Below are 14,954 nucleotides of genomic sequence, written 5' to 3'. Positions count from 1 at the left end.
AAAGACACCGACCGTTGTTTGGTCCACTGTTGGATGCGGCTCGTCTTGTCTCGGTCCGAGTCCAGTTTAAATATGAATCCAATGTCCCAACTTGACTCCATATGTACCCTCATTTTTTCTTATCTATATGACTACTTCATCTAAGTCTCCAAACAGTCTTAAGACGGTACTTATTAAGTTAAAAGGAATTAAAGAATACCTTAGCGCACCTTCAATGTCGCACACAGAAACCTTACAAGGGTACAACAAGAATATAACACGAAAGTCCGAAGAAGTATACTTCGATTTCTTCGTGAGTATCTTGAGAATCGTAAGGATAAAACTCTTATGTGACATTATCATACAAATTTTCAACAATTTATGAAGAAGAACACGTGATAATAACGAGTATAAAGGAAAAAAGAAAATATATTCATTTTTTTTGTTTTCTTTATTTATAAGAACTATTAAAAATTAAAACGTCGAATTAAATTACTTGATATTATTAATTTTCTTTTAGTATATATTATATTTTATTGATGTTTGCGTTTTAATATGGTTTCATCATTTAAGAAGCTTATAGTAATGTTCTATAATATATTTTCAATGTTAAATATCTAAGACTTTTGATTTTAATTAATGACTATGACAATATTAATGATTAATTCAATAAAATTAAAATCTAATCTAATATTTTTATAATCAAAATTAATTCAAATTTACAAATTATTTTCTAATGTTCTACAAGTCTTTTTCATTTTAAATTTGGTTATATATTGCGCGCTATAGAAAAGATCGATAAATCGATCTTAATCGTTACTTGATTTCATGATACGAAAAACGATTTAAATTGTAAACGGTATTTACGATCAGTGGCCACAATAAATCCGATTGTTGAAAGTTGAAATAAAGCGTATTAAAGTTTGCAATAATATTTAATAGAGTTTACATTCGAAAAAAGTATTAATTCAACAAATAATATTATTAAAAGATAATGGATGATATTATGAATGAAAATATTGCCGATTTAGAAATTGAGGAAGAGGAAGTGTTAACAGCAGAGAATGCACTTGAAGCAATTGAAAATGCATGGCTTAATGAAAAATTTTCACCAGAAATTCTACCACATAAATTTGATCTTGTCGATTGTATGTTGCAGCAGATAAGTCATATGGAAGAAAACATGAAGAGGTTAGAAAGAGATGATCTACGCTTAGTGGTCCATAGAATGGAACTCGATAGAATACGATTTCTTATTTCTAGTTATCTCAGAATACGTTTAGAGAAAATAGAGAGATATACTATTCATATATTGTCAGAGGAAGCTAGTAGAGAACCAGATGAAGCTTATTTAACACCAGAAGAACTTCGATTTGCTAAGGATTATTTAGGCAGCGTTGAAAATCTTTTTAAAACAGTGGCTTTACAACATATGCCTACCAACTTTCAAGGATTTGAAATAGATAAAGTTAGCACCAAACCGAATATGCAAACTCATGTTTTTTTAAGAGCTAACGAAAGAATAACTGGTATTGTTTTACCCGGTGTCATAGATGAGGAAATAGACTTTGAAGCTGGCTCACAGCATATTATCCAATATAATGCTATTGCTAATCTAGTAAAAAGTGGTGCAGTGCAGTTAATATGATTAAATGACAATTAATTGATTAGTGGATGTTTGAGAGAAATATCATACAAATTTTATTTTGAACGTAAGATAGTAATATTAAATATTATCTTATTTTATCAATGTAAAATAGACATTAAAACTCTTTGTTTATCTATCTTTTCCCATGGATAAAATTTTATCTTTTTATAAAACTATTAATGAAAAATTCATGATTCGTAAACAAGTTTTTTCTTTAATATAACTTTTTTTTTTTTTATTATATTTAGTAAAGAAAAAATGTTCTACTGTAGTGTTATTACCTTTGAACTTAATTGCCAAAAAAGAAATAGATAATCAAAAAGTTGCAATTTGTAAAATTCAGTAATTATTTATGATTATTTATAAAAAACATATGTAAAGAAGATTGCATTAATGATAATACATATATATATATATATATATATATATATATATATATATATATATATATATATATATATGTATATATATATTTTTTTTTATTTTTGAGTTACAAAGTAATACATATATATATTATTAATATATAAATATAAATATATATCATTTTAACAAAGGATTACCATTTAAACTTTTCAAATCTTCTTCTTTTTGTATTGCACTTTCTGTAGACATGTTGAATTTGCAATTATTATATGCCTGAAAATGATATTATAAATATTACAAAATTTATACTGCTTTACAAAACAATTACTAATAGAAAATATGTGCAATAATTTTACCTCTTCGCTTATAATTTCAAATTGTTTCATCATATTATCTCCAATTTCTTTTGCCATTTCGTAAAAATGACTTTGCTTATTCTTTAACAAAATATATGGATGATCGAATTCAAGTATTTTACCACGATCTAGTAACAACACTCTATCACTATCTATTATAGTATTTAATCTATGTGCTATTGTCAATACTGTACAATTTTGAAACTTGTTTCTAATTGTAGTTTGTATTAATGTATCTGTTGCAGGATCGACGTTCGCTGTGGCTTCATCAAGAATTAAAATTTTATTATTTTCTATTATAGCACGTGCAAGACAAAGCAATTGCCTTTGTCCTGCACTAAGATTGCTACCACTTTCACTTATTTGATGATCTAAAGAAGTAAATGCACTTTTTAATTCTACTTCCTCCATTGTAGCCCATAAAGTAGCATCATCATGTTTATGAAAGGGATCAAGGTTATCTCGCAATGATGCAGAGAAAAGGACTGGATCTTGAGGGATTATTGAAATTTTATTTCGAAGATCATGTAGACCAATCTTCTTAATATTAATTTCGTCTATGTAAATTATACCATTGAATTCACACAAACGGAATAAGGCTGAAATTAATGAAGATTTACCAGCACCAGTACGTCCAACTATTCCAATCTGAAAAAAAAAATATGAGTAAAATTTACTTTACAGAATACATAATTTATCAATAAAAGCATATAATGTACCTTCATTGCAGGTTGTATAATAAAATTTAAGTCTTTTAAAACTGGTGGATCAGAATCAGAATATTGCAAATACACATGATCAAATTTAATCTCGCCTTTAGTGGGCCATTCAAGTGATGGTTTATTACTTGGATCACTTGTAAATGGACCTTCTTCATCAAGCTTTGTAAATTGTAATACTCTCTCCACACTAGTCATTTGTGCTATTGCTTCTGCAGTTTGACGCATACCATGTTGTAACATTCCACATAAAATGAGAACCTGTGAAATAGCTAAACCCACATTTCCAGCAAAAGTATTCTCTGAAATATTGACATAAATGATAATGTATAGAAAACCATTAAATTAATATAAATGGATGCATAAATATTATTCTAATTGTGTCTATTCTAATAGATATTTACCATTATTAAAAATAATAAAACTATATGTAACAAAAGTCACAAACAAAACAGAAACTGTATCAAGTGCAAAACCAAAAGCAGTGGCGGTTAAAATTGACAAAGAGTATGCGCCAGTATGTAAGTCTTGATGAGAATCAAATTCTTTGGAAAGCATAAGTTGTGCATTAGATGAACGAATTGTGCTTAATCCTATTAAAGATGAATTGACATGAGAGAAAACTGGACTTTTAGCTGAAAAAAGTGACAGTAGATATTATTTAACAATCAATTTTATTGTATCTTAAAAATTTAAGAATTGATTTCTTACTAGTCCCTTCCAAACGTTTCAAATTTTGTGCAGTAGTTATATACATTTTTCTTATTTCCCAATATAGAAAACCCATGATTAATACAGGAACAATAGTCCACCAATTAATTATTATAACTTGGATTAGAATTCCTGACATTACTGCAAAAATCTGAATTGATTCTATCATAGTTCTTGGCAAGATTTCATCAACAGCACCAATATCTTTCGAAAAACGATTGAGGATACGGCCTGTGGCATAAACATATTTCGCCGTGGCATTTATTTATTTTTTATTTTATCAAGTAAATCACACGACAATGCTTACCAAACGGATTTGTATTAAAAAATTGCATAGGCGCTTTAAGTAAACATGAGAACATCAAATTATGTAAATTTTTGCTTGATGTCATGCATGTTTTAAAAAATATAAGATTTCTAGTTATAGTCATAACTATGCTTACGGCGATAAAACCTCCATAAATCCATAGAGCAGTATATGTATCAAGGCCGTATGATTCGGTAGACACTACATTTACATTTGTCTAAATGCAATAATAATTTTTACATGAAGTATATTGAATTTTAAGGAAAAATTAAAAATCATATTACCAACCATATTCTCAACTATTATATTCTGAATTATTGAAGAATCATTGAAGACTATATGTTTAATATTATCAATTGTATTATTTTTGATTGTGAAGTTTGCAGAATTTCCATTTTCATCTATTAATGCAGATGTGTTAAAATTACGTTGCGAATGTATAAAATCACGTTCTTTCTTTAATTTCATTTCTTCTTGATTTGTCCTATATCATAATAAATTTATCGTTTATATTATATATATATGTGTGTATATAAATATATATATATATATATAATATAGTAAAAATACTATTTAATAGGAGATAAAAAATTCTATAAATAAGTATTTAAAAAATTTTTTAAACGTTTTAAAGAATCATACCAATAAGCAACCCAATAATCACTACCACTACTTCCAATTTGCCCCAATATCATAGAACAAACAAAGGCGATAATTGCAAAAATAGATCCTCCAGCTCTAAAATATTTCCAGTAAATAGCTTTTGTTAAGGTTCCTTTAGCCATTAATTCTTCTGTCTCTTGAGGTTCAGCATTATCTTCATTTTCTGTAGTATTACAATAAGATAACATATCTGAGGTAGAATCTATACTTTTTTCTTTAACTAATACTTTTTCCTTCGATTCATCATTTACTAATAATTTCAAAAAATTAATTTTTTTATTTTGAATATCTGCAAATGTTCCTTCATTTTCCACTTTACCCTATTTTGTAAACATATTACGTACATATTTATAAATATTATACACGATAAATAACAATATTAAACTTACATCCATCAAATTGATCTTTTATTTTATTTTTTTTTTTTTGAAATATTATACTTACATTATTAAGTATAATTATGTAATCACAATCTTTTAAGTACTGTATTTGATGTGTTACAAGAATTCTCGTTTTATTTTTCAAATATCCATTTATACATTCATCAAATAAATGTTTACTAACATGCACATCTACAGCAGATAAAGGATCATCCAAAAGATATATATCGGCATCTCTATATACTGCTCTAAAAATGACAAAGAAAATTATAGATATAATAATTACGACGTAAATATATAATTTATTTACCTAGCTAAATTTATTCTTGCACGTTGTCCTCCACTAAGTGCAGTACCTCTATCTCCAACTAATGTTTTATCACCATGTGGAAATTGTTCAAAGTCTTTAAGCAAAGCACATACTTTAACAACTTTTTGATATTTCTTTTGATCATATGATTGTCCAAATAAAATATTATTTCTCACTGTACCAGCGAATAACCAAGATTCTTGACTAGCATATGAAATGTTACCTTTAATATTTACTTGTCCATGAGATATTTTCAATTCTCCCAAAATTAATTGAAGAAATGAACTCTACACAATAAATTAGAAATAATTGATTAGAAACGCTTTACTAAGTTATAGTTTATAATATTAAATTATATAAAATAATATATAAAAATGGTAGATTACCTTGCCTGATCCAACTGGACCAACTAAAGCATAAAGTTTGCCAAATTTTATGTAGTTATTAATGTCATGAAGAGTGCTTACAATAGTAGTTTCTGTCCATGTAGCAGTGACATCTTTCAAAATAATACTACTTTTCTCATCTCTTGGCAGTGCATGAATTATAGGCACATTTTCTTCCAATAAGAGAAAATTCTATATTGACAAAACATAAATCAAAAACATGCAATGCAAATATATCTGATACTTCTTTTATCAAATCTTATCTTCTTTGACTAATCAAATTTTATTTGATTAAAAATACATTTATATATGTTTTACCTCTAATCTTTTTATTGATATAAAAGCTTCAGCAGCGTAAGCTACTGCCATAGGATAAAATATAGCCATGGTAGCTTGAAGAATATTAAAGTATTGAGCCATTGAAAATACTTTATCAGCAGATATATTATTTCCATGAAGTACATATGCCATGATTGTAAAATACAATGTTGTTCGCTCAGTAAAAATAAAACTAGCTAAGGTAAATCCTCTTAAGTACGATGTTAATGTAAGTATGTCAATTTCATGACTGAAATAAGAGCATACAAGTTTATCATAGAATAAATAAAACACAAGTAACATTCATAAAATATAACTGTGCAAGATATAATAAAATTTAAAGAAATTATTATTACCTTCTTGAAAGACTAACGAGTTTTACAAATGGCTTTTCCCATGTATACATTTTAATAACTTGAATTCCTCTGATAATTTCCGACATTAAACGAACTCTTTCATCAGTTCTTTTCGCTATTTTCAACCTTAAATTTGCTGTCCACTTGCTCATATATCCTAAATTAATATTATATTAATACATAATGTAAATATTACTTCTTCATTGTTATTACAATCAACAATAGCCATATAAGGGAAATTATTTTACCTTGTACAGGAATTGTTTGAATTGTTATAAGAAAGACACCCGCTAAAGAAGCTATACCAACACTTTCCCAAATTAAAAAAGAGATTAAGGCACCTTGTATTGGCATAATCCAAATGTAATGTAAAAGTGTAAATAATTGATCAAATCTTGATACATCATTTGATAGTAAATTTATAATTTGTCCGGAGGTGGTATTTTCAGTAGTACCTTGTGATAATCGTAAAATCTAAAATAAGAAATATTAATGTACTTAATTCATTGATTTCTAAACAAACATATAATATTAATTTATGGTTTCAATATCACCTTTTTATAAACAAGAGATGAACATGCTATTCTCATTCTCATGCCGATTTCCATTTGACCTAGATTAATATGATGACTAATTATTGTTGTTAATGTTATCATAATTACAACAGCAGTAGCATACATATATGCTTCTGTTACAGTTGATGTTGCTCTAGGATCAAAATGCCATATAAGTAATCCCAATGTATATGGTTGTAAGACTCTATAAAGGTATAATCAATATAAATTATAATAATATGCTTAATGATAATTTATTATAGTACCGATATATTTACCTTAAAACTAAGCATAAAAATAAAATCCATCCTCCGTAATAAGCAAATGATGATAAAAATGTCTTTCGCAAAGCTGTATATAACTTAGGTTTTCTACCAGCTGCTTCTGCTGCTTTTAGTTCTTTTATCCAATTTCTACAACAAATGAGTTGAATTTTTATGGACTGTTTTTAGACTTGTTCTTTAAACCAATTAAAGTATAGTTACCGTTCTAATTTATTTCCTAATAATTCACTGATGTCGCTAGAGGATACATTGTAAAGGTCTTTAATTTTTAAATCATGATCTTTTCCATATAAAAATAATGGTTTTAACCACCTAAAATACAAATTCACATTTCTAATCTAAAATCTAAATAAAAATCTAATGCATCACAAATTTTAATATTATTAATATTAAAAAACAGGAATTAATAATAATAAAACAGAAACAAAATAAATTAAAGTATTATTATTAAAATAATATATTGTAAATACATACATATATGGAAAATAGCATTAATAGCTGATACATACTAATTATTGAAATGAATTTAGATATGGCTTATTTCTAATTAAGTAATTTTTAGCTTAATTATATAATTAAATATATTTAAAATATATACATATATTCATATATTAAAGAAATTCCATAAAAAAATTACAAATACAAATATGTTCTTGTAATTATATGATAAAAAATAATACAATAAAGACAAAAAGAGAGAGAGAGAGGAAGAGAGACAGAAAAAGAAGATAAAAAGACATTGTAACATAAAATCATTTACAATATGTAAAAATTTAATAATTGTACTTAAAATTTAAGTACAATTATTGACTAATTAAGAATAAGAAGATACGCACATTTTGATTATACAAAATATTACATTATCAGATATTAAAAGAGAAGGAGAAAGAAAGTTTATTATATTAATAGAAAATTTAAATTGATCTTAATAATATATTTATACATTCATATAAGGGAAAAAAGAAAAAAAAAAAAAAAAAAAAAAAAAAAATAAATAAAATTAAATCTTACCAAAAAGTAAGTTTACTAAATATATTCGCTGTCGAACGCGGATTTGGATTATCGTATTTTTTACTGCTATCCATTTTTTAATTTGTTTATAAAATGTAATTTTCTTATATATATATAGAAAACTGTATTAACACTCTTTATATCACCGAAGCTGTTGAATGATTTGAGTATCTTATATTAAAACTTCATTAAAAGGAATGACTAAACAAAAGTTTATAAAACGTTGTGCAATACCACTAAATTATCTACAATCTCGATAGAATGTATTAGATTATAAAAAGGGTATATAAAAGATCGTATAAGATAATATATATTTGATGATTATGAAATGTAATGAACATCCGTATAGTATCATAAATTATTGTCCTTCAACTACACAATCTATGTGCAAACGTAGACGATTTGAGTTACGTAAAGATCTAAATGATCTGAGTTTTATTTGTATCTACAAGATGATAGAATTTTGTTCTTTTTTTTTTCTTTATCTTTTCTTTTTTATTAGATTAAAGTTAAATTATAACCATTCAAGTAACAATAAAATTATTAGAAAGGATGGATAATATATAGCAAGATGAAAAGAATAAGATAAATACATTTCTCAGATAATATAAAAAAAAGTGCTTTTATCATTCTATCAATGAAAACTGTTATCATATGTCTAAAGTACAATAAAATTGCATGTAATATATAATAATATAAAAATATTATAATATATATTTATAAAATTATATTATAATCATATATATGTATATATATTATTACATTATTATCCTAATATATTATTATATCATATGCGATAAATTAGATAAATTGCTAAATTAGATATGTCTAATGCGAAAAGATTTTCAAGAATCGATAAATTTTCTATTAGATCGGAAAATAAATACATTTTACTTTATTTATTATTTCAAATTCGTTGACTTAATATTTATTGAATATAAAAATTATAATATTAGTCACAAAATATTCTTTTTCTTCTTTTTTCTTTTTTTTTTTTTTTAATTCTATTAATATAATGAATCATATTAAATCGCTTGTATCTTGAAACTATTCTCAATTGCTAGCAGATGGCGTTTTTCTTACGATAGCCATCTGTCAAAAATAACTGTTTATATTTTTCATTTGCAAGTACAAAGTACAAAGATGATGTACTAGTTTATAAATTCAAGAGATCTATTGTATATACATTTATATATAAATATATGTATTTATATAATATCGAATATATCAATAATGTTAAAATTTTGTATTATACATTCTCATAGATTTTTATCCAATTTTTGATTATTTTCGTTGATAAATATAGTATACTTATGTAAAAAAGTTTTTATCAAGATTTGGTGTATTGTTATTTAATCCAAGTATAATTGTAAATAAAATAATGGCATTTTCATTTCATATCGGCACTAAGTGGTATCACAATTTTCCAAAACTTGCCAAAGAATCAGGCTTTCATTTCAATACACATAAATCTAGAATTCATATAGATTGGAATCACATAGGTATGTTGATATTTTTTTTTTCATAATACATTATATATATTCATTTATATAATTGTTAAGCTTATTAAGATTAATATTATTATTTCAGATTCTATTGACATAGACAGGGTGATAATTGAAAGAGACTTTATAACTGTAGATGAAAATATTAATAATGTAATAAATTATAACTTGAAAAATGAATACGATTTAAAAATATTAGATTCAAACTTTGTAAAAGTTTTTCGTCTTGCACAATTAGCAGTCGAATATTTGCTTTATTGTAAACAGTATTTAGATCAAAGTGTAATAATATTAAAGGACGAATTGAAATTAAAAATTGAAGACAATCATAAACTTAGAAAAGAAATTACGGCATTGGAAGAAATAATAAAGAATTTAAAAGATAAAGCTAAAGAAAGGAATAGAATGATTGAAACAAAAATTGGAGATTCTAATGGTGAAATACATAAAGTAATACATTTACAAATTATGTTAAATGTATAAATAATATGTGTTGCTAAACAAAGATATTATAAATTTTAATAAAATATATTCTTATATTTTTAGTGTCCACATTGTCCAAAATCATTTATTTCTATTACATTTGTTAAAGCTCACATAGCTCGCCGTCATCCATATACGACTGATTTATCTACAGAAATATCACCTGTACATGATCATTATAAAATTGAAACTGAAAAATTACATAATGAAATAAAATTGTTAAAGGAAAGACTTAATCAAGCTGAGAAAGTTATAAAAAATGAATCTGATAAAATATCAAATGGTGTTAAAATAGACAATAAGGATAAAGAAAATGAAAGCGAAAACGATGGTAGATATAATGTAAATAAATATGAATTAATTGAAAGACAACAAATAAAAAATAATGAAGAAATTAATGATTTGAAAAGTTTACTTTTATCTGAAATCAATGTTGGTTTGAGTGCTTTATTTCTACATTTTATATCTTTTAAATATCTTAATTCTATTTTAAAATCTATATTGTTTACAGAATTTGAGACATAGAAATGAGAGTCCTTATAAAGTACATGATAATGTACCTGAGATTAATGTTAAGTTATTAATAAGTCAACAAGAAAGAGAAATAGAGAGATTAAGAAATCAACTTCTTGAAAAGGTACATAAACAAATAATATACTATAAGTTCATGCATATTAATGAACTTCGTTATATTTTTTTTTTATAATATCATTTTCAGCTTACTCCTGATATAGAAAAAATGCATGATAAACTTAGAATGCAAGAGAATCATTGGAAATCCAAAATACAGCAGATGGAACATCAGCATCGTATAGATATAGAGAAAATAACTTCAGAATTAAAATTGACACAACAGGCAGCTGAATTTATAAAAACTGAATATGAATTTAAAGTTAATGCCCTAGAAAAACAATCTAAAGATCAATCAAGTATTTTAATAGAACAAAGTAAACAGCTAAGTTCATTGTCTCATGGATTACAAAATTCACAAATACAAACGGATTTAAATAAATATTTTAATAATATAAAGACAAAAAATATTATCACACCAATGATAAAAGATGATAAAAGCACACATTTTCAAAATACGAAAATTGCCGAAAATGGGGATGCAGACAAAATTCGTATTGAAAATACGAATAGTATGTTAAAACAGAAGTCCAGAGATGAATCAGTATTGTTAGTACCAAAAATTTCACAAAATTACAATGAAACTAAACAGTCTGATAAAGTATTAAATAGTGTTGATTATAAGGCACAAGAGAAAAGATTGAAAGAGCAATTTAAATCTACGGATAAAACTTCTAAAAGATTTGAAAGTTTTGATGTAGTTAAGGTATCTGAAATAAAAAATGAAAATCAGATAAATCATAAATCAAAACTTGTACAAAAACATTCCAAAAATCCTTTCATTAAGATACATTCAAATAGAGAAAGTTTTCCAAGTATTTTAAATGACAAGAATGAATCCACAGAGTCAAATTCAGAAAATGTTGATTCTAAAATAAATAAAATTAATGTAGAAAATCATAAAATATCAAAAAATTTTCTTGATGTTGAAGTTGGCATAAGTTCTGTAACATCAAGTTATACTACAACAGAATCAGAAACAGGAAGTGATTCTGAAGTTGTCAGTGTTAAAAAAAACAATGTATTGTCAAATAAAAATGAAGTAATATCTTCTTTACTTAAATCTACAGAGACCTCTCAAAATAATAGTTTTTTTCCTGAAAAATTAAAAAAGGATATACTAGAAACATTCCAGAAAAAATTACGTGATTTAGGAATAGATCCAGAATGGAATGAAATACCTCAAATATCGTATAAACAAAAAATGAAGATTATTCGACATCATCAAAGTATATATTCTAAGGTAAATTATATCAAAAGTAATGTTATTTCTATGTAAAAAGTATTCTTGTTTATCAAATGTAAGGTTAATTTATATTACAGAAATTTCTTAAATATAATGAAATAAAACATAACATACTTAAAGAAGTTCTTCATAGAATTTCTATTAAAAATAGTACATCACATCAATCTAAATCAGTTAAAAGATCACCATTAGATAAACTTGTAACTAATGTAAAATCTAAAGCTATGAAAACTTTTAGCATACCAAAAAGCTCTTGTAAGTATATATATATATTATATTTATTTGTAATTAAAATAATTAAATCTCTTTCTTATAATGGTCAGATATATCACCAAAAAAATTCAAAACGAATTTAGAAGATGAGGAATTAAAAAGTTTAAATGCACATGATACATATAAAATTCCAAGAAAGCCTTCAATTGTACCAAAAGAAAATGAGTACATATCAAAAAATGTTGATGAAAAAGAAAACAATGAAATTAATGAAAATGATACGTTTCCAAAGTTTCTAAATTCACAGAAACGTTCAAATTCTATGTTAGATTTGCGTACAAATGACAAAAATCAGATACAAGAAACTTCTTCAAACATAATACAATTTATGAATGGGGAACCTCGGAAGACATCTACTCCAAACCAAAATGACTCAATTAGTTTGTTGAAACGACAAGAAGTAATACAAAGTTTTATTATTTCACCAAAACATAATAAAGGTTCTTTAAAATCTACAACAGTTACAGTAGGTAATTCAATAAAAAAAAAAGTACTTTTCAATCTAAAGGATAAGAAAGATAAAGAATTATCGTCTTCATCTCAACAGACAGAATTAAATGATAGTGATTGGAATATTTCAAGGTATTATATTATGATAGATATAATTATCAACAAATACACTTTGCTATAATGTTTATCTTTGTTTTTATTGAAAGTATTTCTGATGAAAAAACACAGCTTCAAAAACGGAAGTCTCCTAGTGCTGATAATATTGTATTAAAGACTACACAAGCTGAAAAAATAGCAGAAATTTCAAAAAAAATAGAAAAGCAGGTAACCTATGAATAATCCTACTACATATAATCGAATATATTTTACAAATTTTTTCTAAAGATTTATTCAAACTATATATATGTATATATATATTTTTTAGCTACTTATATCTCGAAAAAAACCTATAGGATCTATTGAAGCAATGTTTCCTTCGGCTTCTATTTTAGAAAATAATAAAAAGGACGAGACTCAAGATAATAAAAGTGCACAATATCCTTATTTAAGTTCGATTAGTATTAGTAGTTCAAGTTTAGAAAATTTGAGTCCAAAATTGGCAGTAAATTCTAAAGTTAATGGTATAAAATTTCCATTGCCAACACCGAGAAATTTACAAAAGAAAGAATTTAATTCTATTGAATCACAAAAGACATTACCCATTACTAATGATACTAATCTAGAAGCGGATATAGATGATATTTTAGAAACGGAATGAAAACATTCTTTTATGATACATTCAGTTAATTAATATTGTAGCCTGTATTATTTTGATTTATCATTTATTAATGACTCATAAAATATTAATTATTATTTCTATATTCAACAAATCAAAACAATTGTAAATGTTATATTTATATATATTTACGTATAATTACATTTTTATTGAATCTACATCAAGTCATATATATATATTTTTTTAAATACTATATAGATAAATAACTGTGCTATTTGGCTTAATAGGCAATATTTTATTCTTAACATATAACGTGTAATATTTAAGGATATTTATCACCTCTCGGAAGCACAAAGTGTATGAGTCTTCAGTAGTAAGTTTATAACCTACAATCGTGAACGTGGAACACTCTGCCACGTGATTATCATATCGGTGTATAAACTTTTATAGTTTATATCTCAAACAATAATAACAACCTGACTAGTGTATAGGTATAGTAAACAGTTTAGAAAGTATTTTTTAATTACTTATATTTATATTCTTTGATGATGATGTGCCTGTCGTTATGATCTGTGCTAGATAAGATACATATATACAACAAATAATGAATATAATTGATAACTAAAATAATTGCTACATAAATTTGCAAGAAAATAAATAAGATTTTGTCAAATATTTTGTATAAAATAATAATCGATGATTATTTAATTAACGATGATTTCTTAATTATTTAAACAATGTACAATGTTACACGGCGTACGACGAGATAATATTTAAACACTAGTATATTTCCTTACCCATGATATAACTCGCAAGATACACAATCAGTACTGTTTTAGGTAGTAAATCTCCATATACAACAATCTCTACGTGATTGGATCTGGATCGACATTATATGCGATATATCGAAATCAATACTTATATATCGATGTATTAATGCCGATATATATATCATATGCCAATGTTACAACGCAAACATTAACCTAACAAATGGCTGGCTACATATCTTAATATGTTGTTCAAAATGTTTTCATTTCATATCGAATTAAACAATAAAGTATTCACATTTTCTACATTCCTAATCATACTTTTATATGGTAAATATAATTCAATATTATTTTATAATTCGATGACTATTACTCGATCATTTTATTATATAGAAGATACAAACATTAACAAATGTAAGAATTCAATTTGATCTACCTTACAGGCTCGTCAGAAATAATTGCAATCTAACTTGATAATATTATTAATACGTAAAAATATTCAATTATAATTTATACAATTTTTATCATTGTTCTAAAGAA

At 25.1% G+C, this 14,954-nt stretch overlaps 3 protein-coding genes across 8 annotated transcripts; 2 read left to right on the top strand and 1 right to left on the bottom strand.

Annotated features, from left to right (window-relative positions):
* The first annotated feature begins 127 nt into the window (after window positions 1-127).
* Sld5 (DNA replication complex GINS protein SLD5) lies at window positions 128-4,960 on the top strand. 4 transcript variants are annotated; one of them, XM_085663211.1, is made up of 5 exons: window positions 128-292; window positions 1,142-1,170; window positions 1,243-1,691; window positions 2,592-2,974; window positions 3,077-4,960. In XM_085663211.1, the coding sequence occupies exons 1-3, from the start codon at window positions 128-130 to the stop codon at window positions 1,625-1,627; spliced, it is 579 nt and encodes a 192-aa protein (XP_085519337.1). In that variant the 3' UTR covers window positions 1,628-1,691; window positions 2,592-2,974; window positions 3,077-4,960. The 4 variants fall into 4 exon arrangements, with proteins under 4 accessions (XP_085519337.1, XP_085519335.1, XP_085519336.1 ...); XM_085663209.1 differs by having other exon boundaries at window positions 1,142-1,691; XM_085663210.1 differs by lacking the exon at window positions 128-292 and having other exon boundaries at window positions 796-1,170.
* LOC118447345 (ATP-binding cassette sub-family C member 4) lies at window positions 2,123-8,727 on the bottom strand. Of its 2 annotated transcripts, none has more exons than XM_085663207.1 (18): window positions 8,346-8,727; window positions 7,536-7,571; window positions 7,329-7,463; window positions 7,051-7,255; window positions 6,745-6,970; window positions 6,497-6,653; window positions 6,141-6,390; window positions 5,823-6,014; window positions 5,437-5,723; window positions 5,191-5,374; window positions 4,726-5,066; window positions 4,372-4,567; window positions 4,084-4,300; window positions 3,777-4,007; window positions 3,470-3,700; window positions 3,066-3,367; window positions 2,347-2,994; window positions 2,123-2,263 (listed from the first exon to the last, which is right to left on the bottom strand). In XM_085663207.1, the coding sequence occupies exons 1-18, from the start codon at window positions 8,417-8,419 to the stop codon at window positions 2,168-2,170; spliced, it is 4,008 nt and encodes a 1,335-aa protein (XP_085519333.1). In that variant the 5' UTR covers window positions 8,420-8,727; the 3' UTR covers window positions 2,123-2,167. The 2 variants fall into 2 exon arrangements, with proteins under 2 accessions (XP_085519333.1, XP_035735080.2); XM_035879187.2 differs by having other exon boundaries at window positions 7,536-7,646; window positions 8,346-8,726.
* A 717-nt stretch (window positions 8,728-9,444) lies between these two features.
* Window positions 9,445-14,706, top strand: DZIP1 (DAZ interacting zinc finger protein 1). 2 transcript variants are annotated; one of them, XR_014983373.1, is made up of 10 exons: window positions 9,445-9,847; window positions 9,936-10,300; window positions 10,397-10,765; window positions 10,845-10,970; window positions 11,052-12,206; window positions 12,287-12,464; window positions 12,533-13,064; window positions 13,139-13,256; window positions 13,357-14,138; window positions 14,487-14,704. XR_014983373.1 is itself a non-coding variant. In XM_035879194.2 (9 exons), exons 1-9 carry the CDS (start codon window positions 9,727-9,729, stop codon window positions 13,687-13,689), a joined length of 3,297 nt encoding a protein of 1,098 aa, XP_035735087.2. In that variant the 5' UTR covers window positions 9,445-9,726; the 3' UTR covers window positions 13,690-14,706. The 2 variants fall into 2 exon arrangements, 1 of the variants encoding a protein (XP_035735087.2); XM_035879194.2 differs by having other exon boundaries at window positions 13,357-14,706.
* Window positions 14,707-14,954: the final 248 nt, after the last annotated feature.

Source organism: Vespa mandarinia, chromosome 20 (genome assembly GCF_050613455.1).
Source record: "Vespa mandarinia isolate Hongniang chromosome 20, ASM5061345v1, whole genome shotgun sequence".
Lineage (NCBI taxonomy): Eukaryota > Metazoa > Arthropoda > Insecta > Hymenoptera > Vespidae > Vespa > Vespa mandarinia.
The sequence above is the reverse complement of the archived record's forward strand: the minus strand, read 5'-3'. Positions and strand labels throughout refer to the sequence as shown.